The sequence below is a fragment of the Schistocerca piceifrons genome, chromosome X (assembly GCF_021461385.2).
Source record: "Schistocerca piceifrons isolate TAMUIC-IGC-003096 chromosome X, iqSchPice1.1, whole genome shotgun sequence".
Taxonomy (NCBI): domain Eukaryota; kingdom Metazoa; phylum Arthropoda; class Insecta; order Orthoptera; family Acrididae; genus Schistocerca; species Schistocerca piceifrons.
Genome location: NC_060149.1, coordinates 91,800,315 through 91,826,691, shown reverse-complemented (window position 1 = coordinate 91,826,691; position 26,377 = coordinate 91,800,315). Strand labels below are relative to the sequence as shown.

The window sequence follows — 26,377 nt, the reverse complement described above, 5'->3', positions numbered from 1 at the left end:
TCACTCTTCTCCTATATAAGCGGGCAGTGCACGCCAGCGGAACCATTCCACTGTGAGCTCTATCTGCAACAGCATTGAAGCACTATGCCTCGTCAACATCTGTCTCGTCAACGCTGCCACCGCCTCAAGAATAAACTTGGAGGAAATGGAACTGTGCAAGCTGTCATATTGAATGGACCTATATTCTTTCGTGGCTGCAAGGTTAATTTTACTCTGGACATCACTACTGCAAATTCTGGTAGTGGTTGGTCTACACTAGCCATAGTTCGTTGTGAAAACGCCTCCCTTCCTGGACTTGGATCTTTCGCCGACCGAGATGTCATCGCCTACAGGACGTGGCATTGTGGTATTGACCCGAAGACCCAGAGTAGACCTAGCTATGTGTATAGTAATATGCCATTTACATTGTATACATGCTCCTGTAGAAAAGTTAGTAATATGAAAAAATAGATGTGTACTTGCTGAAAATGTAACTGTCTCTGGTGATATTACTTACCCTTCTTATATACAGTATCCAACTGCACTTTTTTTCAATTGCTTGGGAATTTGCGCTAGGCGAAAGATTTTCAATAAATGCAATGTAAGTAAAGGGTCAGTGCTGTCGAGTACTCCCTGTAAAACCAAACTGGAATTCCATCAAGACCTGGTAACGTATTTGTTTTCAACTCTTTCAATCGCTTCCGTATGCTGGGGAACCCTGTGACTATGTCCTCCATACAGGAGGCTGTACAATGGTCAAAGAACGATATGTTTGTACAATCCCCATTCGTGAATGCTTTCTTAAATAGGAGATTTAAAATGTCAGCTTACCTTTTGCTGTCTTCTATTGCCACACCAGAGTAATCAGTGAGTAACTAGATAAAAGCCTTCAACCCCCTTAGTGATTTTAAATAAGACCAGAATTTTCTCAGGTTCTCTTCAAGATCTTTTGCTAAGGTATGGCAGGGGTAGTTATTGTACGCTTTGCAAACTGATCTTTTTACAGACACATGAATTTCTATTAACAGTTACCAGTCGTCATTTGTATTCCTGGAATGCAACATTTTCTACTTCCTGAGCAACTTCTGAATTTTGTCATTAAACCACAGTGGGTCTTTATCATCATTTAGCCACTTAATCTATACGTCTCCAGCGCATGAATTACAATCCATTTAAACTTTGCACATAATTCCTCTATGTCCATCATACTGGAGCTAAACAGTGTCCATTCATTTTCTAAGTGGGATGCTAACAACTGCTTATCTACTCTTTCTATCAGAAATAATCTCCAAGCCTTCTTGATGGATTTATTAACTTCAATTACCATTGCCGTTTTGATGACATTATGGTCAGTAATCCCTGTCTCTATACTGGCGTCATCAATAAGGTCCAGCCTATTTGAAGCTACAAGGTCTAAAATATTTCCATTGCATCTTGGCTGTGCTGTTAGACTAGCTGCTGAAGACGGCTTTCAGAAAAGTAATCAAAAGTACTTTACAAGACTGCCTGTCCAGACCACCTGCAGTGGTTGGTGAAACTGGCCTAATGTGGCATGTTCCGAGCAGTTGTTTGAAGCAAAGTGATCTGCTTTGGTCTACATGGTGGGAGACTAGATAAGTTGCTTGTTGACGGAATTTCCCAGTGCTCTCAGCATCTACAGCTGTCTACAGAATAATGTATAACCTCTGTCAGGTCATGACTCCCAGCAGTTTGCACTGTGCCAGTGATATTGACATCCTTACCAAGTGGTGGATCAGACTTACTGCATCTTTGTCACTGCTAGAAGAAGATACAATAGAACATACATAACCACATTTTATTCTAGTTCCTGCACATGTTGAAACAAGAGTAATAAACACTCCTACACAGGTTATACCAAATAATATGGCCACCTTTTGTAAATATGTTGTTTGTGGAACTTGTTTAAGTGATTTGTCTCTAATCTTTTGACATTATGTGGTTTACAATTGTGTTATGACATTTCTGAAAGTGTTCCTAGTCACCAGAATGTCTTAGATTGTTGTGGTCTAGGGTGATCCTCAATCATAACAAACCTCAGGTCTTGTAATGAGCAATTGTTGTCAATGTGTTTGTGGTTCAAACTTCTTGAACAACAATTTCTAATTTGTTAGGAATATCTAGGACCATTATACATACTATCATGACAGTGTAAAATAACTGATGGAAAACTATTTACTAAACTCCATAGTGGAATAAAAGCAAAAGTTCCTGCAGTATGTGGAGAATATAACAAGGTTTGTTGTCTCAAACAAAAACACCACTGCTGAGAGTATATGGCAGGCCACAAGAAAATCTCAGTACCAGCAAAACAAACTTCCATGTGTTCTGTAACTGACCACCTGATGGGTATTTTCTTTCCAAAACAGATTTCTCCCAATCCCAATAGATGACCATAGTTAATCACATGAACATTTCGAGGGTTTAGAGTCATAACAACATATCTACAAAAGTAGCCATTTTGATGTATCTAGTTCTCCACTGTCTTAATGTTAAAGCTGGCAATTGTTGAATGAATGTAAACGTACTCTAAGAACCATAAGGCATCACAGTTATCAGCAATGTTAATTTGGTGGTGGCAGTTATAAGTGTTTCTACTATTACAAAATTTTATTTGTCTTCATCTCAAAAGATGTATTTTGTAGCATTATGTTTGTAAACCCCTGATTCTACAGTGCGTTAGTTTTAGTGGCAAGCTGGGATGAGATGAGTGATTACTATCTAACAAGATTCAGTAAAGCCGCAGTGACATGTGAAAGCCCAGTGTTTTAACAGACTGCAGTACCTTGTTAACATGACACAGTTCTCCTCCTCATTGGTACAGTCAGTGAACAACAAACACTGAGTGACTGTTACAGTTACTAAACTACACACATTCATGAATGGTAGTGTTAGATATTCATTCATGACATGAATAGATAAATTGCTTACCGAAAGTATGTATTTCAAGAATTTAATATCATATTTTGTATGATTTAACAACTCATTCTTGCATACATTTTACAGCCTCATTAGTGGTTATTAGTAAAACATTCTTGTGCAGTTTTGATCATTAGCACTAAAATGAAGAGATTTCTGACATCATATTCATCTGATAGGAATGCACGGATAGTTATTTGCTGGCATCATGTTCATCTGGTGTAAATGTGTCACTGTGCTGATTGGGTAACATAAGTTATGTGATTGTCAAATGGCTATGGTTTTTCTAGTGAACTGGATTCACCCCAAGCAGTGAATCTTTTACTATGAGACTCTTGGTTTGTTTAAATGTGATTGTGCTTACCTTTGTACTGACTTTTCTATTTGAGCTCAAATGAAATAGATTCATTGCTTCATTTGCACTATGGGTTTACAAGAAATAGAAGGTATTTAGTTTTCAATATTTTATGGAGGATAATAATGATGCTTATTGCAATATTTTGGTAGTAACTTACAAAAATATGATTTAATATTGACTGAATTTTATAAATATTCTCTTTAAAACCCTTGGAAAAATTTGTGCATTCAAAGTAAATAATGAAAGCTGTGTTTATAGAACCATAAACCATATGGCTGCAAGCACAAGAATGGATGCAATCATACCAATGCAACAGGAAGCAGTATATATCAATATACAACTCCTACCAGTAAAAAATCAAAGCCACCAAGTATAGAGTTCCGTGGGGTTCAGTAATGGGGCCATTACTATTTAATCTGTTTGTAAATGATATAGGTCAGACTCTTCTAATGCAGGGCCAAAGGCCATGGGCCATCACTAGCACTCGTTAGCTTGCCCACATGCAGGCACAAGTAGTGCAGGCTACCTGCAAGACAGCCTGATTACATATGTGCTGCACATGTGCGACCTGCTTGGCCTGCGCTCTGCCATTGTAGCACGATTCCATACATTTATGGCCCAGCTGTGAGACTGCCTGTGTGTCAGCTATTTGTCCTGTGCTGCTCACTTGTGCCTGTGCCTGCCCTGCTGCTTGAAGGAAGGAAGGAAGGCAGGTAGGCAGGCAGGCAGGCAGGCGTGTCAGTGAGCAGGAACAGCCTGATACAGGTGCTGAAGAGAATGAGAAGAAAATGTTGTATGCATATGACTTGACAATAGGGAACAGTGACCAAAATGTGCAACCTCTGGAGAGAAGAACATATATTTCTGAAACACTGCAGCTCAATGGCTCATGGAAAATACAGTGATATAACCCAAAAAAGATTATATATACAGTGTTCATCAACCAAGAGAACTATGTACAAATGGATTTCGAGGTTGGTGATAGAAACTTGGAAGAAGTAGAATCCACTAGATTCTGTGGATAATGGAGTTGAAATGGAAATAGCATATTAATTTTGTCTGTAAGAAACTCAGATCCATCATATTTATGTTGAAACAGCTATTGCAGTATGCAAATAGCTTCAATGTACAGTGTACCATGGATTCTTTGAACTGTGCCTGGGTTATACTGTGACAGTGTGGGGAAACAAAAAGACCATTGGCATTACAACAACAACAACAACAACAACAACAAACTGGCAATTAGAATCATTTTCAGAAGAACTTCTGAAACATGCAGAAACTGCTTCAGAAATCTAGGCATTTAACTTGTACACCTTTGTACTTATATAGAACAATAATATACATCATGAAAGAGAGGTCAAAGTCAATTTGAAATGCTAGTGCACACACCCACAAAGCGCTGTGGAAGAATGATGTACAAAGCATACCCAACCAATTGACACTACTTCAAAAAGGACCTCTGTACTCTGATATCAGGTTACTAAGAACTTATCCTAAAACCTGTATGATAGTATACATGGCAGTAACTTGACAAAGAAACTCAAAGAATTTTAGAGTGTTAAAGATCACCTATTAAATCAAATTTTTGTACATTGTTCTTTATAAGTGATGTTAGAGAGTGTAATCAAAATGGTCACTTCTTAGAAAGCAAGTGATAATGAATGGTTTCTATTTTTGATGTGTTCTATATTACATATACATTTACAGTAAACAATGTAATCATAAAGGAGCAAATAAAATTGTATTCAAGATTCTTCATTGTGTAATCAGTACCTATGAGATTTCTTAGAGCACATCCTGTGGACATTTTCTACTACAGAGTTTGTACTCCACACTCTAGGAAAAAATAGTTTCCTTCCCCAGTTTTAAAAGCAGCATTGGTACATGTTTTTGTTTTATAAATAGGTATAGCTCAAAATTACATGAATTTTAATCTCAAAATAACATGAAAACAAAATTCTATTAAAGCAGTGTTTTTGAATGAAACAATATTCTTATATCATATTTTTCTTTCAGACCCTGTGCCTAGAGCAGCTTGAGGCAAGGAACTTAACATTAAATGAACAGTTCATGCCTATACTTAGCCGAGCCCTACGAATTGGCACTCAGTTGCAGGTGCTGAAGCTGGAAAACTGTGGTCTTGCAGGACGACCCACTGTTATTCTTAGTGAGTTGAAATACATCATTATTTAAAGAGTTAAAAAATAAGTAACATTTACGTTCATTATATATTAAAAATCAAAGAAATGATTGATTGCTTAGAAGATCTTGAGATGTGGAAGCAAATTGATGTCATCTGACTCTCCGAACACTATTAGGATTGAAATCTGAATTTGGTGGTTATAAACTATTTTTGTATGAGTGTAGCTCAAATATGGTTAAATATTATGTGATTGTATTCATGAGAAATGAGCATAAATTGAAAAATGTAGAAATAAGTCCATTCTTTGTTGGTCAGTACAAATATCTTAATTTTTTTACCGTGGAAAGATTATGACCATTAGGCCTTTTATTTTATTTTATTTACACATAAAGTTCTGTTGGATCAAATTGAGGAGCAAGTCTTCAAGGTCATGGAACATGTCAGTACATGAAATTACAACATAAAAGTAATAACAGATAAAAATAAAATGTTTATGAACCCAAAAAAGTCAAACTATAAGTTTCAGTAAACACAGTCAACAATATAATATAAGAATCAGCTTACTTTTTCAAGGAACTCCTCAACAGAATAGAAGGAGTGACCCACGAGGAAACTCTTCAGTTTCGATTTGAAAGTGCATGGATTACTGCTAAGAGTTTTGAATTATTGTGGTAGCTTATTGAAAATGGATGCAGCAGTATACTGCACACCTTTCTGCACAAGAGTTAAGGAAGTCTGATCCTAATGCAGGTTCGATTTCTGCTGAGTATTCACTGAGTGAAAGCTGCTTATTCTTGGGAATAAACTGATATTGTTAACAAGAAACGGCAGTAAAGAATGCACATATTGAGATGCCAATCTCAAAATACCCAGTCTAGTGAACAGGGGTTGACAAGAGGTTCGCGAACTTACACCACTTATTGGTCAAACTGCCCGTTTCTGAACCAAAAATATCCTTTTAGAATGGGAAGAGTTGCCCCAAAATATAATACCATATTACATGAGCGAATGAAAATAAGCAAAGTAAACTAATTTTCGTGTTGGACGATCACTTACTTCAGATACCGTTCAAATGGTAAAAATGGCAGCATTAAGTCTTTAAACAAGATCCTGAACATGGGCTTTCCACGACAGTTTACTGTCTATCTGAACATGTAGAAATTTGAACTGTTCAGTTCATTAATCATGTATTGTGAAATTAAAACGTCGGGTTTTGTTGAATTGTGTCTTAGAATCTGTAGAAACTGAGTCTTATTGTGATTTAGCATTAGCTTATTTTCTACAAACCATGAACTTATGTCATAAACTGCACTATGTGAAACCAAGCAACGTTACACACAACATCCTTTACTACCAAGCTAGTGTCATCAGCAAACAGAAATATTTTAGAATTACCCATAATACTAGAGGGCATATCATTTAAATAAATAAAGAAGAGGAGTGGCTCCAACACTGATCCCTGGGGCACCCTCCATTTGACCGTATCACACTCAGACCCCATATCACAGCCATTCTCATCACTGTGAATAATAGACCTTTTGCTGGCTGTTGTTAATATAAGAGGTGAACAAATTGTGAGCTACTCCCAATACTCCATAATGGCCCAACTTCTGGAGCAATATTTTGTGATCAACACAATCAAACACCTTACTTAAATCAAAAAATATGGGTAGTGTTCAAAACCTTTTGTTTAACCCATCCAGTACCTTACAGAGAAAAAAGTTGTTAAACGACTTCTAAAGCCAAACTGTACATTTGATAGCAAATTATGTGATATAAAATGATCAATTATCTTTACATACACAGCCTTTTCAATAACTTTATCAAACACTGATGGCGTAGAAATAGGTCTAAAATCATCTACATTACCCTTTTCTCCCTTTTTATAAAGTGGCCTTACTACTGAGTATTTTAATCGTTCAGGATACTGACCATTCCTAAATGAAAAATTACAAATATGACTAACATATACAGCACAGTACTTTAATATTCTGCTAGGCACTCCATCATATCCATGAGAGTCCTTAGTCTTCAGTGATTTAGTTATTGACTCAATCTTCCCCTTGTCAGTATCACAGAGAAGTATTTCAGACATCAGTCTCGGAAAGGCATTTGCCAAGAGAGTTATATGATTCCATGTAGAAACTAAATTTTTATTTAAGTCACCAGCAATGCTCAGAAAATGATTGTTAAATACTGTACAAATATCTGATTTATCAGTAACAGAAATATTTTTATTATGAACTGACTTTATATCGTCGACCTTGTGCTGCTGACCAGATAATGTTACTCATAATCTGTCTTGATTGCAAGAATGTTTATTCACATGACTATTTTCGGTTCCTCTAGAACCATCTTCAGATCTGCAATTTCGGTTACAGGAGTAACCTGTCCACACACAGCAACCTTCACATGCTGCCTCACATTTGTGAATGTGCATTGGGTTACCGTAGCTTGATTTTAACTACTTGTAACATTTTGATATAATTCTCGCTTTGTTCTACATGATATCCTTATCCCACTAGTCAGCCACCCGGGCTATCTTTTACTGCTAGAACGTTGTAATGGAAAGCAACTCTCAAAAAGCATGAGAAATGTGTTTAGGAAAGCATTATAAATAAGTAGGAATTCTGCTTATTTTATGTTACATTCATTATGCCACTTGTTTTAAGGGTCTTAGATTTAATATGAATACTTAATATGAATACTTATAAATATTTATGAAACAAATAATAAAAACTGTAATAGCTGTTGCAGAAAAAAACATAGTTTATGTTTTTGTGAAGAGTGGAATAATAAAATCAATTTACAGGTAAGTTTTAGACTATGGGCCATGATAGCAATGGACAAGAGAGGAGAGAAAGCAAGCTATGACTGTACCACTGAAGAAAGGAGAAAAATGGAGGTGTTGACTGAAAAATAAAAAGAGAAATAAATGTGACTGGGAGAAGAAGTGAGTGTTTGCTTTACTGTTTGATGGAGAGCAATGTTAATCTAATAGAGAAAATGAGGAGTATGAGAAAAGGAAGTGCTCTGACTTTATCTTAAATGCTACATTATTTGTAATTGAGCATAGAGTGCAAGGTTGAGTGTCCCAGAGGCTGATAGCTAAATTGAGAAGTAATTTGACAGTGTTTTAATGTTATGGATAGATACAGCTAGCACACTAGATATGTGAGACCTTGCATTGCAATTATGATGAGATGGTGATGTGGTACTGGGAGGGGTGCTTAATGATGTGTCAGGGAGGTAGACATAGGGGTGAATGATAATCAAGTTTTCATTTCATATCATGTTGGAGTATGTTCCAAAATTTCTGGAGTGCATAGAGATAAGCAGAAGTCTTCCTACGTGTGGTGGCAGTATTTTCTATGTAGTTGATACGTTAATCTAATGCTAAACCCATGTTCTTCACACATTCTGATGCAATAGTGGGCTGCCATCAAGAAGAATTGGTAGCAACAATTGCATAAGTCAGGACTAATTATATTCTGAGATACTGAAATTACTTGAGACTTCGTCGCATCTAAGCATAGGCACAGTTTTTCACCCATCTGTACTCAGAAGGTAGATTGTAATTAATTTGGATGATGGTTTTGTACTGATATCATTGGATCCAAAACTTAAGTAAAGGTGCAGTTTATAAACATAGAAATGATATCTTCTGAAAGACAGAACCAATGACATGTCGTTGATGTGTAAGGAGACCAAGAGTGGGTACAGGACAGACCCCTGTAGCATTCCTGAGAGAATTTGTTTCCACGTGACTTTTCATTCCTACAGACAACATACTGCTGTCTACACTCATTAGTTAATACTGAAAAGTGGTTGAAAATTACAGGTTCTCTCGTAGAAACAGAAGAATAAAATCATTTTGACAGAAAAAGGGGCCAAAAATGGCTTTTAGACACTTACGAGTTAGCAACAGTCTTTAATTTCCGTAATCAAAAAGCTGAAGGTAATAATATTGCGATAAGTAATTTTTGAATATAAAAATTTGAAGGAAAATGAAGACTTGCCAATCCTGTAGCAAATGGTTAATCAACTTACGTCATACAGGATGGAGAAATACAATCCTATAGTAAGCTAAGAGTAAATTTAACAAAATTTTCCAAATATCGATAAGTTGGAACTGCATGATTATGAAACTATGGCCATGAAATGACAACCAGTCAGTGATGAGCTTTGTGGAAGTGTATGCATTTAAACTGACTTGGCCAAGCTAATACCTGTTATGCTGAAGTGCAAAGCTATTACTTAAATTATTTGAAGATAAATAATGGTTTTAGCTGAATGCTCAAAGCTGGGCATACTTCCAATTCCTATCCATGGCTGGTTATGATAGATGCAAATTTTCTGTTATGCTATGGCTTGACTGTGAAATCAACTGCTCTAAAAGTGTGATAATGACATTAATTTTGTTAGATAATAAGCTGTGCTGCAGAAAGAACATTGCAGTAAGATATTCGACATGTGGTAGAGTAAGGCACAGTGTTATTAAAGAATGAAATCTAAAGGCCACATGTTTTAATGAACAGAGGGTGTGAATGAATTTTAGAATCATGTTCAACAGATAAGTAAGTGTGAACTGAGATAGTGGCCAAAAAGAAAACAGAAATTAAATTTTAAAGACTTTTTTATCATATCACACTTTTTTTGGAAAATGTTAGAGATCCCTGTCTTGAACATTGCTACAAAATTGTTATCGTTGAAGAAATGATTGGGGAACTGCTCAAAAATTTGTGTCATGTTGTGAATGATTGTTGTGGCCTCAAAAATTCTTGCATCCAGCTCTTGACTGGTGTCTTGTAGATACTGCCTTTCATAAAATCCCACACAAAAAGTCAAGTGGTGTTAAACTGGCCAATCTGGGAGGCCACTCTCAGAGACCACTGTGCCCAGCCAGCATGTGCCTGAGCACTTAATTTTAATGTCATCTGACTACCGTATTTACTCGAATCGAAGCCGCACTTTTTTCCGGTTTTTGCAATCCAAAAAACCGCCTGCGGCTTAGAATCAAGTGCAAAGCAAGCGGAAGTTCTGAAAAATGTTGGTAGGTGCCGCCACAACTAACTTCTGCCATCGAATACATGTCCCACTACACAAGCATGCTTTGTAGGCACAAAGATAAATACTGGCGCCAAAACCTCTGCGTCAGTAAATAAATTTTAAAAAAAGGTGGAAGACGAGCTTTTTTTCCTCCGCCCCGAGTTTCAACCACTGCATTTTCATACATTATCCAACGAAGTAAATACGAATTCCATATTGTTCATCTTCGAATGTAGCAGAATTTCAATATACTACGAAAATCCGACTGACAAGACTGTTTGGGATGTTTGTCAATATGGCCAACTTTACGTTCTGAATTTTTTCCTGACTGTGAGAAGAGATGGTTGCTAATACGATCCTGATGAAATGTGAATCACATGCAGTATTCTCTTCACCATAAGAATAATGCGAATATAAACATTTTGCCATGTATTCTTTCGTGTTTGCTGCTATCTCATTTAAATCCTGTCTGACAAACTACGAAACTAGAGTGACACAACAGTAAACGCAGAAGAATATACGTATCGTGTCATGTTTATATTTGTATTATTCTTATGCCTAATAGTGATACAGTCAGAAATTAAGCACGGCAACTGACTAGATTTTTAAATCTAAGATGACTCTAATTTCTGTGCAGAATTTGATGTACTAAAGAAGCGGCCGCAAAGATTTTCAAACTGAGAAAAATTTTCGCCTAACTCTCGTTCAGCACATGTTCTATCATACGCAATCTATTATTTGGTTCTTATTGATCATTATCAAAGAAAGCAGCAGTGTAAGTAACAACAAATAGCTGTCTCTTGCCATTGTTTCGCTAATGAGACGATTCCTCTCTCTCTTCTTTTTTTTTTAATTGTATGCGGCGGTAGCACACACAAAAGCAAGCCATGCCGCGAGCGGTGACAGGCCGTAAACATGCACTATCAGAATGCGACAAACAATGCATGACAGAGTACAGTAATGCATTTTCAGCTTAGAGTGACGTAAACACGTATAACAAAGAAAACGTCACTTATCAGATCAAAGCAAAATAAGCAATCGATTCAAACCAGACGAAGCACGTGGAAAAGGAAGTGTACCCGTATAAATACGGACGGAGCGCCTGACGCATAGCAATGGCTACCTGGTAAAGCTTAACTGTTAAGCTTACGACTCGAACCAAACTACTGTAGCTGTATCGTCATTCATTCGACCTAAATTGTGTCTCATATTACAATGGACCGACTTTGTTTCGATTTGGAGGTGAGGCCTAAAACTTTTCTCTCCCCTTGAATTTCGAGTCTCAAATTTCAAGTGCGGCTTAGATTCCGGATTTTTTTTTCCCTTTATTTCAAATCTCATTTTTCAGGTGCGGCTTAGATTTGAGTACGGCTTAGATTCGAGTAAATACGCTACTATAGTGGAATGCAGCAGAGCACCACCCTATTGGACCAACATCCTTAGGCATTTGTCCCGTGGAACAACTTCTGGCAGTATGTGCAATTCCACTTGCAAAAATTGTGAATAATTTTATTGTTCATAAATGTAACAGAAATTTTAATGCGCCCACTGGTGACAGCTCTGGATTGCTTCCCTAATGAAAATTGCCTTATCTGTAAACAGGATAAGGCATATTAGCACTGCCTTAATGCACAGACAGAAAAATAAGTTCTCACATAGGATAATAATCCTCTGCTCTTAAAGCTTGGCTCTTTATGAATGCTAAAGATGTAAACTGTTTTCCTTTGTGACGTTCCAAACAAACCTATCACTAACATCGAGTTTGTGAGCTCTTGCTGTGACACTGGTTGGAGGCATTGTTGCAAAATGAAAGAGTTCAATTCCAGTCTGCCCACTGTTGCGTGACATCTTTTATTCAGCCTTGTTGGGTGTAAACATTCCCATTTCTCTCAAGTGACAACCACCACAGCATAACGTAGTAGCAACTAAAAAACCACACTTCTGGGCACATTCAAACTTGTTCATTTACTGGACAAATTTCCATGTACTCATAACTGATTAGCTGCCTTTTATGATTGTAGCACCACTACTGTCTATGAAATTTTGCTGAATTTGACATCTCATACCCTGCTCTGACCTTATTATCAGGTTGTTTTTCTCCACCCTTAATAAAAAGTCACATTACATAACTTAACTGCATTCACATCTCATAAACAAATATCTTAATTGCATTCACAGTTCAGATTCAGTCACTGAAAAACAATGAGACTAGTTGACGAAATGGCAATATAAGACTTTGGAACAGGTTTCAATATGTTGAATGGGATGACATTTATAATTAGCCAAATGCTGAAAGTAGGTTCAAAATGTGGCAAATGGACTAAATAATATGGACTGTTTGCCACAAACACTTCATTTTCATTATTTCCCCCTTCTTTCTTTTGTCCTACTCACCTATAAGAAATTTGTCATTATTTTTACTTTTCCCATTACATCATATGAAACATTGTGAGAGTTTCCATATATGTCTGTGATAGGTAAGGTGTTCTACTCTTACAATTTTGCAACTGTGGTGAGTTGTTAGTGCAGATATAGTATGAACATTTGAGAAAACAATCCCGAAGCGACTAGGAATATCTAGAGCTATTGTCTCTAGTATCATAACAGCATAAAAAGTTATGGGTAAAAATCAGTTGCTTCATACAACCATGGATGAAAAGTTAATTCACTTACACAGAAATGAGGGCATGAAAGGGCATTGTTACTGTATTACTGTCACTAAGACCTCAGATACAAATGGGTTCAACAGGTGAATATGTATCTGCAGAACACTGTGGAAAAATAAACAACATGAAGGAAGTGCATAAACAAAAAAACTGTGGTAAACATTAACACCAGACCTCATGTGAACCAGATGAATGCAAAGAAGAGTAGTTCCATGACTAACAGCCATTTACTGTGATCTAAGTAGTCTACTTTTTTTCTATTTCTTACCACAGGATATTTTTAAGTGTTCAAAACACAATGCAAAGTATACAATCCAAGCTATTTTCTTTTAACTGTTAAAATGAAAGTTCTACAATAGTTTGGGCAGTCATGTTGTGACTTTCAGTGTGGTCTGTGATCGCACTCCAAGGAATGGTAAATTGTAATTTATATGAATTTTTTTTAGATGACAGTGCACTTTCCCTTGAAGAGGCATTGTTCATTGCAGTGTATTACACCTTTCAAGATGGAGATGTCCAATAATGATTTGTTGAGCATGAGGATACTGTAATGTGCCTTCCCTTGCCTCCACAAATGTCAGATTTGAATTTATGAACATCTGGAGGTGTGTCTAGGAAAATCAGTTATGATATAATATGCTTCCTAGCATCTGACTGATTGTGGTTGTAGGCAGATATCTTCAGCTTCAAATGATGTTTGACAGTTTTAACTATCCTCAACAAATTCTGAGTGTTTCAAAATTTAGTGGTTTTTAAAGATTTTGAGTGATTTGTGACTACTACTGTAGATCAGACACTTAAGTTATCCATTCTGCTCAAATGAGTTGATGATCAAATGCCTCAGGCTTCCAGTTTTGTCAGTTGGCTATACTACAGATAACGAGCAGGTGGAGCTTGCTGGCTCCTGTTCTTCAAAGCTTTTGTGCAGTGTTGGGTAGGCTGCGGATGCACAGTGTGTTCAACAAGGCAATCATACTTTAAGGTCAAAGACACTATTCACTTTGAAGAAATGAGCCTGTCAGTTGTTACTTTTAAGATAAGGCATCTTTGATAATTTGCCAAATAACATAAAATGTCGGAAGGTGTCTAAACAATTTTTTAATCTAAGCTGAAATCATTTTTTGTGGACAACTTCCTCTATTCCATAGACAAATATTTTTGTATATTTTTGTAGAAAAATGTATTTATTTGATTTAAAACCCTGTTTTTCACTTGTAACACGGATAGTAACAAAGTGTAATATGTGCAATTTTTTCTCAGTTTAAGGCACTGTGCTTTAACTGTTTTCCCCCAGGTGTGCTTTTTCATCTAGTATAACATATAACTAATCTATATCATGCCTCTGTATGTCCATCTTTCCAAAGATGGTTGCAGGACTTGGCTGTTCAGTAAAGGATGTCAAATTATACTCCTTTCAGCCATCTAATTTCCAAACTGTTATTTTATTTGGCTACCATTTTTGGCGATTTGCTATGCCATCTTCAGACCCTCTGACCAACTTGTAGGCAGATTCCAACCTCGGTTCTGGTCAAAATAGGGACCAGCATTCAAATACTGGTGTCTATATGTTTCTGCTTGATACAGTAATTACTTCAACCAAAATCTGCCACTGTAGTCAGATAAACTGGTAGCCAAATAAAATAACAGTTTGAAAATCAGATGGCTAAGAGCTGTGCGATTTGACGTCCAGTCTATATCATGGCTGGTGAACTACAGCTCACTATCTTCTGATAACTCCTCAAAGTGCATATTTTACATTGTGTTTCATTTGTGCCAAAATTACTCACCTACCATAATGTTAACCACCCATCTGTTGATCAAATTTCATTATTTGTTAATCAGCACAAAGGCCAAAAATGATAACACAGTGTGTCTTTCCATTTTTTATGCTTTATTTGCAATACTTCATGAACCTGTTTAATGTCACCAGTCATGGCAGACAGAAAATACACCAGTGACCTCCATTTTGTCTAATGGTAGAATGTTAGATATTGCAGGGAACTGGGCTCTTGGCTATGATGCAGACTGAATTTTGTGTAATATAGTTTTCAGCCTTGAGGTGAGCTGTGTGTAAGGGAGGTGAGTGGCTGTTGAATTATAATGGACATTAGTTTTTTTATAACTGGAGCATCTTGAGCACCTCAGTTGCATTAAGCTTGCCGAAGTAGGTTGGGTTCTGTTTGGCTTGACTGCAATTACTCTTTTGTCTTATAGGACCAACCTGAATCTAACAACCAAAATAACAAGTCTACTGGCTGTTTTAGTGGGTATTTGCAGAGCTCTGACACCAAAGCTATATAGAAAGATGATTAAATTTCAGTTAAAAAATTAACAGGGCTCATCTTTTGTGAAAAAATACCTCTGTTGTGACTGGTAGATATATATGTAGATAGAAAGCACATTTAAGAATATCTCTCCTTCTGTATACTTTAAAAGCTAGGGCTATGTATCCTGAAGGCATCTTTGCAATGGAGAATTCTTTGTGGATGCTGCTGTTTCCAGTTAACCAAACAACCTAATGGGAAGAAAGTATCTCATTACATAAGAGCTGCATAGTTGTTGTAGCAAGGGTGTTGTGATGTGCAGAAAACTTAAATGTCAGTACAACAGATTTTCAGGAGAAATGGAAGAATTAGTGACACTGTAATCTTCAAAACTCAATAAAAATTGTTAACAAAAAATTCAAAAAATAACTACTGCTTCTACTTGAATGTTCAACTCAGCAGTACTACTTAAACATGTTAATGTTGGGCACACTCAACTTTTTTTAAAGTGTGGCTTTATATTCTAAACACTAGAGGTACTGTAAGTGACAATGTCAACACACCACACTGCCCTGCAAAATACAATAAAGGGTGCAGCATACTCAGCTCCACAAGTATTTGTGATCTGTTTAGAAATGTACACAGTATCAAGCATGGAGTGCCTATTACTTCTCAAAGTAGAGGTGCAGATAATGTATAAATCACTACAGCTCAAGTATTTACATAATTTTCTTAAGCCCTGAATACGTAAGTAAAAGAGCAGGTGTACATATGCAGACACTGCTTACTGCTGCACTAAATGATAGATGTACTTGCAAATGCTACTTTGTGAAGTATCTAAATTTGACACCAAAAGTATAAGAAAGTACAAAGAAAAATAACAACAGACTTGAAAACACACTCACTAAACTGCAAGTGAGAACCAGGGTACTGCCTGGCGATGAATATTTTGTCACAAAAGATAGAGACAACAATATCTGAATGGGTCAGTTAGTCCATCAAACACATAATATATTTATGGCAGACTACCCACTTATGCAGAATAACAAGAGAACTTGAAACCTCACCGATAGAAATGTACATATTCTACTGTGGAATGTGCATGCTTTAGGACATGTGTAGGGAGAGAAAGGATGAAGACAGAATAGCAATGTTCATTTGTAAAACATATCAATCCCCCTGCCTTTGGCTCTATCTGTCCACAAAAGTAAATGCTGTGATAGAAAATGTCCATAGGAGAGTCATAGTATGCTCCATGTTTCTCTAGCCAAATGAACTTGTTGAATGCAAGACAAAGTCATCTAATTAATCCATTCCTCCTTCTAGAATACTTCATTGGTCATTATCGGCCATGAGCCATCACTAGGCCAAGGAATCAAGTAATAGCAAATTTTATAAGGTGAGGAAACGCATTTCATCTGAATACAAGATCTGAGTCATATTTCAACATTTGTTGCAATGTTCTCCAGAAGCAAAAAGTTCTCATTCTACTTTTCTGCTGTTGTAGACATGGTTCAGTGGGAAGTTAAGGATGACCTCCTTGTGAGTTAACACTTTTCCATTTGGGTTTACATGTCAGACAGAACACAGCTGAAATGGGTATTTGCCATGGCAAACTGTGAAGTGTACAGAGAAATGACTGATTTTAAACACTAATAAAGTCAGCATCATGGATTTATCACATTTCAAATGTCATCCATTCTTAGGGTCTCACATTAGCACAAGACATAGCCTGCAGTTTGTTGGAATGAGGAATGTCACTCTGTAGTGAGGAACAGGCTGGTAATATTGCAAAGGCTTTTTATGGTAAAGTACTTACGGCATGTTACAACACTTAACAGTGCGGTGGCGTGTTTCCTTTCATCCTGTACCTGGATCTACCTGTGAACTCATTGCAGCAGATCGCCGGTAGGAAAGTCAAGCAGAAACCTACTGTACTCCAACTCGCACAATGTGACTATTCCAAGAATCGGGAAAAGGTCTTAATTTTGAATGAAAGGTGGAAATACTGGGAAAACTTCAGTATATTCTGAACCTTGATAATGTAAAAGTTCACTGCCAAGCTCATGCTGATCATAACACAGTCACGCAAGTTTATGGTAATGTATTTCCCAAAATCTGAACAACTATGAAGCACGGATTGTTCTTAAATGAAAATGCTCACCGTACTATTAAGTTTATTGATGTCAAATGCACTCAACTTATTAGCCACCGATCTGCTCAATATGCCATGCAGAATTACTGTCTTTTCTCATACACAAAATTACTTAAAAAATACGTACTTTTCTAAAAAACACACCGGAATAAATATGCCATCACTTTAAAACACTTTTGAAATATGTAGCACAACTAAAATTGGCAAATTATAACTTCCTTCACAGCTCATACTACACATGACCGTACCATAGAAAGGCTGGGCTCCGACTTCTTTAGACTGCTGTAAGCATTCTCTATCTCCAAGAGAAAATATGCGCAAAGAATACTCCATTCTGATTTATCAGTTGTCTTTAAGGCCAATAGAAAAATATTACTCTCCTGCGTTAGTTCGCACTTTCTATGACAAACCAATCAACAAATAACACACTTCTGAACTGTACTTTTTCCCGAAATATATATTTAAGATTCTGATATTTTGTTTATACTTTGTCATTAACTATTTTCATTTGCACTCAAATTAGCTTTCCTTTTACCATAAACTTACTTAACATATTATGATACAAAATTCCCCGTCGTCTGCATTCACACCGTCTTAAAAATTTCTCACGCTAGTTCATACAGCATTCATCAGTAGAACAATGATCTACATATTTACTTTGGACCACATTCATGCATCATTCACACTACTAAAGCATATACACAACTGTACAAACATAAAGAAACACAAAAGCTGTCAAGAAATAAACAGAACAATTTTAAAAAATCTTGACTTGTTTCTTGAATGTCACTGTGCACTACTGTCCTCTAGCAGATGAAAATTAGAACTACGTACTTGAGTGTACCCACTTCAGACCATCTGTTACTGTGCATGCATGAGTTATTCTCCTGATACACAGGCTCTAGACAGGAGCGATATAAGACACCATGCCTAAACAGGTTCTGGCAAGAAAATCCAACTCAACCTTTATGTTGTTGTTATGGTCTTCAGTCCTGAGACTGGTTTGATGCACCTCTCCATGCTACTTTATCCTGTGCAAGCTTCTTCATCTCCCAGTACTTACTGCAACCTACATCCTTCTGAATCTGCTTAGTGTATTCATCTCTTGGTCTCCCTCTACGATTCTTACCCTCCACGCTGCCCTCCAGTGCTAAATTTGTGATCCCTTGATGCCTCAGAACATGTCTACCAACCGGTCCCTTCTTCTTGTCAAGTTGTGCCACCAATTCCTCTTCTCCCCAATTCTATTCAATACCTCCTCATTATTTATGTGATCTACCCATCTCGTCTTCAGCATTCTTCTGTAGCACCACATTTCGAAAGCTTCTATTCTCTTCGTGTCCAAACTATTTATCGTCCATGTTTCACTTCCATACATGGCTACATTCCAAACAAATACTTTCAGAAACGACTTCCTGACACTTAAATCAATACTCGATATTAACAAACTTCTCTTCTTCAGAAACGCTTTCCTTGCCATTACCAAACTACATTTTATATCCTCTCTACTTCATCCATCATCAGTTATTTTGCTTCCCAAATAGCAAAATTCCTTTACTACTTATGTGTCTCATTTCCTAAGCTAATTCCCTCAGCATCACCCGACTTAATTCGACTACGTTCCATTATCCTCGTTTTGCTTTTGTTGGTGTTCATCTTATATCCTCCTTTCAAGACACTGTCCATTCTGTTCAACTGCTCTTCCAAGTCCTTTGCTATCTTTGACAGAATTACAATGTCATCGGCGAACCTCAAAGTTTTTATTTCTTCTCCATTGATTTTAATAGCTACTCTGAATTTTTCTTTTGTTTCCTTTACTGCTTGCTCAATATACAGATTGAATAACTTCGGGGAGAGGCTACAACCCTGTCTCACTCCTTTCCCAACCACTGCTTCCCTTTTATGCCCCTCGACTCTTATAACTGCCATCTGGTTTCTGTACAAATTGTAAATACCCTTTCGCTCCCTGTATTTTACCCCTGCCACCTTTAGAATTTGAAAAAGAGTATTCCAGTCAACATTGTCAAAAGCTTTCTCTAAGTCTACAAATGCTAGAAACGTAGGTTAGCCTTTTCTTAATCTAGCTTCTAAAATAAGTCGTAGGGTCAGTATTGCCTCACGTGTTCCCATATATCTACGGAATCCAAACTGATCTTCCCCAAGGTTGGCCTCTGCCAGTTTTTCCATTCGTCTGTTAAGAATTCGAGTTAGTATTTTGCAGCTGTGACTTATTAAACTGATAGTTCGGTAATTTTCACATCTGTCAACACCTGCTTTCTTTGGAATTGGAATTGTTATATTCTTCTTGAAGTCTGAGGGTATTTCGCCTGTCTCATACATATTGCTCACCAGATGGTAGAGTTTTGTCAGGACTGGCTCTCCCAAGGCTGTCAGTAGTTCTAATGGAATGTTGTCTACTCCTGGGGCCTTGTTTCGACTCAGGTCTTTCAGTGCTCTGTCAAACTCTTCACGCAGTATCGTATCTCCCATTTCATCTTCATCTACATCCTCTTCCATTTCCATAATATTGTCCTCAAGTACATCGCCCTTGTATAGACCCTCTATATACTCCTTCCACCTTTCTGCTTTCCCTTCTTTGCTTAGAACTGGGTTTCCATCTGAGCTCTTGATATTCATACAAGTGGCTCTCTTTTCTCCAAAGGTCTCTTTAATTTTCCTATAAGCAGTATCTATCTTACCCTTGTGAGATAAGCCTCTGCATCCTTACATTTGACCTCTAGCCATCCCTGCTTAGCCATTTTGCACTTCCTGTTGATCTCATTTTTGAGATGTTTGTATTCCTTTTTGCCTGCTTCTTTTATTGCATTTTTATATTTTCTCCTTTCATCAATTAAATTCAATATTTCTTCTGTTACCTAAGGATTTCTACTAGCCCTCAACCTTTATAATACCATATGAAGTGGACAATTTCCCATAATGTACCTGGGACTCAGTTTAGCCACTTGATTTTTGTTATTGCTATTTGCTTATATATCCCCATTTACAATAGTTCTTGACCACAGCATGGATTACAGACACCCTCTACATGCTATATAACATATTCATATATGCCTTCTTATGACCCACTTATATATTTAATTTTATTGTAATCGTCTACATTGTTTTTTATAGTATATATCATTTCACTTGATTCTGTAGTAGACACCTCACATCTAGTGAGGCTTGTATCTGCATCAGGATTGGATGACTTTTGAAGTAAGTTCAGCACCCTTCCCTTTTTTCCTTTATATGATACTTTGCAGGGCCCATCCAAGTCTGGCCAGTTTAGCATTTGTACTCACACCAGTCCACTTTTCTTTTTATGTCAGATTGCTTTATTAGTTAAAGGTACATGTTTTATAATTTTTTTATTATTGCAGTTGTTTCCTCACTGTCAGTAAACACACAGTATATAATTACTACAGATTTTATATGGAGCATAAACACATGGTAATTTTGTGTGTGTGGCCCGGTGGCACTCCTAACTGTTATATCTGCCACTTTGAAAAGTCCATCTTTATTTCTGGTGCACCGCTATTCATTGCTTGTAGTCACAGCATGTGATCATTTAGCATTTACTACACAAACCATCCAGCAGCGAGGTAGATAACTTTGCAGTAGGTCTGCCACCTCTATTTTAAGACTATTCCAGCAACGTAGTGCCGTGTGGCAAGCTTGTGAGAATCATGTTCGCCACCAACATGCCTGGGTGATACGAGGATTTTATCAACTGTGTGCATTGTATTTTTATCAAGACATGTATATATTGGGTGTGCCTTTTATGCTTTGACTTCAAGTAATGTAATACAGCAGTTTTCTACATCTACATCGATACTGTGCAAATCACATTAAAGTGCCTGGCAGAGTGTTCATCAAACCACCTTCACAATTCTCTACTAATTCAATCTCGTATAGCGCACGGAAAGAATGCACACCTATATCTTTCCATATGAGCTCTGATTTGCCTTATTATATTATAGTGATTGTTTCTCCCTTTCTATGTCGGTGTCAACAAAATATTTTTGCATTCGGAGTAGAAAGTTAGTGATTGGAATTTCGTGAGTGGACTCCTCCACAGCAAGAAAAATGCCTTTGTTTTAATGATGTCAATCCCAAATCCCATATCATTTCAGTGACACTCTCTCCCCTATTTCGTGATAATACAAAACGTGCTGCCCTTCTTTGAACTCTGTCAGTCCTATCTTGTAAGGATCCCACACTACACAGTAGTATTATAAAAAAGGATGGACAAGTGTAGTGTAGGCAGATCTGTTACATTACCTAAGTGTCGTGCCAATAAAGCGCAGTCTGTGGTTAGCCTTCCCCACAACATTTTCTATGTGTTCCTTCCAATTTAAGTTGTTTGTAATTGTAATTCCTGGGTATTTAGTTGAAGTTATGACCTTTAGATTTGACTGATTTATCATGTAACCAAAGTTTAACAGATTTCTTTTAGCACTTATGTGGATGACCTCACACTTTTGTTATTTAGAGTCAACTGCCAATTTTTGCACCATACATATATCTTTTCTAAATTGTTTTGCAATTTGTTTTGATCTTCTGATGACTTTACGTATCAATAAACGACAGTGTCATCTGCAAACAACGTAAGACAGCTGCTCAGATTGTCTCCCACTACCTTGGGGAACACCAGAAATCACTTCTTGCTTTACTCAATGACTTTCCATCAGTTACTATGAACTGTGAGTTCTCTGACAGGAAATCACGAATCCAGTCACATAACTGAGACAATATTTCATAGGCACGCAATTTCAATACAAGCAGCTTGTGTGGTACAGTGTCAAAAGCCTTCCAGAAATCCAGAAATATGGAATCAATTTGAAATCACTTGTCGGTAGCACTCACCACTTTGTGCGAGTAAAGATCTGGTTCTGTTTCACAAGAATGATGTTTTCTAAATCTGTGGCGACTGTGTGTCAATAGACCATTTTCCTTGAGGTAATTCATAATGTTTGAACACAATATATGTTCCAGAATCCTGCTGCATATCAACATTAATGATATGGGTTTGTAATTTAGTGGATTACTCCTACTACCTGTCTTGAATATTGGTGTGACCTGTGCAACTCTTCACTCTTTGGGTAGGGATCTTTCGTCAAGCGAACGCTTGTATATGATTGTTAAGTATGGAGCTATTGCATCAGCATACTCAGAAAGGAACCTAATTGGTATACAGTCTGGACCAGAAGACTTACTTTTATAAGTGATTTAAGTTGCTTCACTACTCCAAGGATATCTACCTCTATGTTACTCATGTTCACAGCTGTTCTTGATTCAAATTCTGGAATATTTACTGTGTCTTTTGTCTTGCCACTAGCATACTTCTCATATGACCAGAATCTTTTTTTGGATTTTCTGCCAGGTTTCGAGACAAAAGTTTTGTTGTGGAAACTATTATAAGCATCTCGCACTGAATTCTGTGCTAAATTTCGAACATCTGTAAAAGATTGCCAATGTTGGAGATTTTGCGTCTGTTTAAATTTGGCATGTTTTTTTCGTTGTTTCTGCTACGGTGTTCTGAGCTGTTGTGTGTACCAAGCAGGACCAGCTCCGCTGTTTGTTAATTTATTTGGTATAAATATCTCAATTGCTGCCAATATTATTTTTTTGAATTCAAGCCACATCTGGTCTGCACTTACGTTGTTAATTTGGAAGGAGTTGACATTGTCTCTCAGGAAGGCATCAATTGAATTTTTATCTCCTTTATTTGAATTGGTATATTTTTTTGTTTATTTTTTGAGCATTTGGGGGTTACAATATTCAATATTGCTATGACAACTTTGTGTTCACTAATCCCTGTATCAGTATTGATGATCATTCTTAACTCAGGATTATTTGTTGCTAAAAGGTCAAGTGTGTTTTCACAACCGTTTTCTATTCGTGTGGACTCATGAACTAACTGCTTGAAATTTCATTTTCAGAGAATGCATTTAGCACAATTTCGGATGAGCTTTTATTCGTACCTCCGGAATTAGACGTGTATTTTAGCTAACATATCAAGGGTAAATGAAAGTCATCACCAACTACACTTGCATGAGTCGGGTACATGTTTGATATTAAACTCAAGTTTTCTTTGAATCTTTCAGCAATTGTATCATCTGAATTGGGAGGGCGGTAAAAGGATCCAACTATTATTTTAATCTGATTGCCAACGGTGACCTCTGTCCATACTAACTTACAGGAACTATTTACTTCAATTTCACGACAAAATAAACTACTACTAACAGCAACAGAAATTCCACCTCCAACTGTGTTTAGCCTATCCTTTTGGAACACCATTATGTTCTTCACAAAATTTCGGCTGAACTTATCTCTGGCTTTAGCCATCTTTCAGTGCCTACAACAAGTTGAGCATCAATGCTTTCTATTAGTGCTTGAAGCTCTGGTACTTTCCGAACACAGCTATGACAATTTACAACTATTTTATATACGTTCTTCCTGTGTTCGGCCAGCACCCTTTGTGACTCAAGCCCTTTTTGTGTTTTCCTGAGACCCTCTAATCTAAAATACCATCCAGTCCACGCCGCACAGCCCTTGCTACCCATGTAGCCACCTCCTGCATGTAGTGGACTCCCGACCTATTCAGCAGAACCCAAAACCCAACCACCCTATGGCGCAAGTCGAAGAAGTTGCAGCCTACATGGTCGCAGAACTGTTTAAGCCTCTGATTGAGACCTCCACTCAGCTCAGTACCAGAGGTCCACAATCGGTCCTGTCAACTATGCTGCAAATGGTCAGCTCTGCTTTCATATTACAAGCAAGACTGGAAGCCTTTACCACTTCTGTTAGCCGCTCAAAACCAGAGAGAACCTCTTCCAATCCAAAGTGTCACACGTCATTGTTACCAATGTGAGTCACCATCTGCAGTTGGCTGCACCCTGTGCTCCTCATGGCATCTGGAAGGACCCGTTCCACATCTGGAGTGACTCCACAGGGTATGCGCCTAAAGTTTGAGCTCCCAACTATCAATAATCCCACCCTCTGTGATTTCCCAGATCTTGCAGGCTGGGAGGCTTCCTCTGAAACAGGACAGGTGACGGCATCTGGCTGAGTGACAGTGTCAGCCACAGACAGCACCTGGAACCTGTTTGTCAGACTAACTGGGGAGGCCTTACATGCAGTTCCCTGGAAGTCTTTCGCCGCCTGCTATGCCCCGGGCCGACCTCCCACTCGACGGCAGGTGATGGGTCAACCTCAGTGCGAGCAGTAACTAGGCTGGCCACCAGTGAGGACCAATCGGAGGACTCAGACATGCTGGACGCCCGTTGGACCGCGACGGCCGGCCCACAGCAGTGGTGCCCATCCACTGCAGCTCAAGCTGTGTAAATGAAGCCATCACAGCCTGGAGCTGAAAGCGAAGTGTCACCAACTCGGATCGCATCTGTACACAACAATCACAGTCCCTATCCACACTAAAGACCGTGGAAAACTAAAATACCCAGGTAAGGGACCATCAGCACGTGCTGTGGAACTCTCCTGTAGATGCTGACGAAAATGCAGGAACTATGTCTAATAAATTAGATTAATACGCAGCGATTCAAAAAACTACCTACTGAAGCACTCAGTGGAAACTAAATAATTCATCCCTGATTAGGAACTTTTAATATGTTTACAAAGTTGGTTTACTTTCTGACGCAAACAAAAATGCGAGAACTGTGGCTATCAGATGTTAAATTAACACGCAGAAACTCAAGAAACTAAACTATCGAAGCAGGCAGATGAAGTTATGCAATTCACTCCTTGTTAGGAACTTGTAAAAAACTTTCCTGTTGGTGCGTCTGTCTCGGCCAGTGGCTGCTGCCTGACTTTTACAACAAGTACATGGATTTTTTTATGTTTTATATAACCTGTGATATGAATTTTAGTCTCACTCCGCGCTTACACACACACACACACACACACACACACACACACACTCTCTCCCTCTCTCTCTCTCTCTCTCTCTCTCTCTCTCTCTCTCTCTCTCTCTTCTTTATCACCTTTATGTTTTTTCCTTAGATGAGATGATGGTAGCATAAGAGTGTGGAAACCAATCATCTTGGAAAAATAAAAGTGTCTGCACTGTAATCGCAGTGTGCAAAGTGTGTTCAATTTCAACCGATCACACCACAGCACAGCATGTGTACCTTACAATTTCCCATTTCTTGGAATGAGGTAATTTTAATCCCACTCCTCAAACTAGGGAAAGACTTCAGTAGCCACAGTAGGTCTTTCCCTCACTTGTTTTGTGGACATTGATTTTCTAGTAGTGGCATTAAAATCTTAAGTCATCCTAAGTCACTTCCAGCATGGATTCAGAAGTTATCACTCCACACTTGATAATGTTACCCTGTAGGAGGCAGATATAAAAGTGACTTTCTAGTGCAGACATTATTGTGTCCAAGATTCAGTAGATAATTGGGAGCAACCAAAGAAACCCACTCAGGTTGGACTGACTGGCCAGGGTTCATCACCGGTGGTTCGCCGACTGTGAACAGGAAGGAAACAGCAAGAGGAAAATGGATGATGGAGATCGCATAGCAGAATAGAAAAGTCCAAACAAGATACCATGGAGTGAAAATCTAAGATGTAGCAACTACAAGACCAAAATCAACTATGTGTAATGAGAATGATATGAGAGTGCCACAAATTGACAACTGAAAATGGACGTGCAGCACGGCATGACTTATAATGCTGTGATGAGTATTAATTGCCTGCTGAGATGGGCTTGGTCTAGCATCACATCGTGGCCAGACCAGTGTGCAGTGATAAAAGTGCTTATAGCTATAACACTGCTGCCTGTTTGCCAAGATTGCGTTCCAT

At 37.8% G+C, this 26,377-nt stretch overlaps 1 protein-coding gene across 1 annotated transcript in view; it reads left to right on the top strand.

The window, feature by feature from the left end:
• Positions 1 to 26,377, top strand: part of LOC124722193 (protein phosphatase 1 regulatory subunit 37) — a 242,714-nt gene that overhangs the window by 141,377 nt on the left and 74,960 nt on the right. The window contains exon 5 of the mRNA XM_047247391.1: positions 5,294 to 5,444. Coding sequence (XP_047103347.1) covers positions 5,294 to 5,444 — 151 coding nt within the window. The remainder of the gene's footprint in view (positions 1 to 5,293; positions 5,445 to 26,377) is intronic.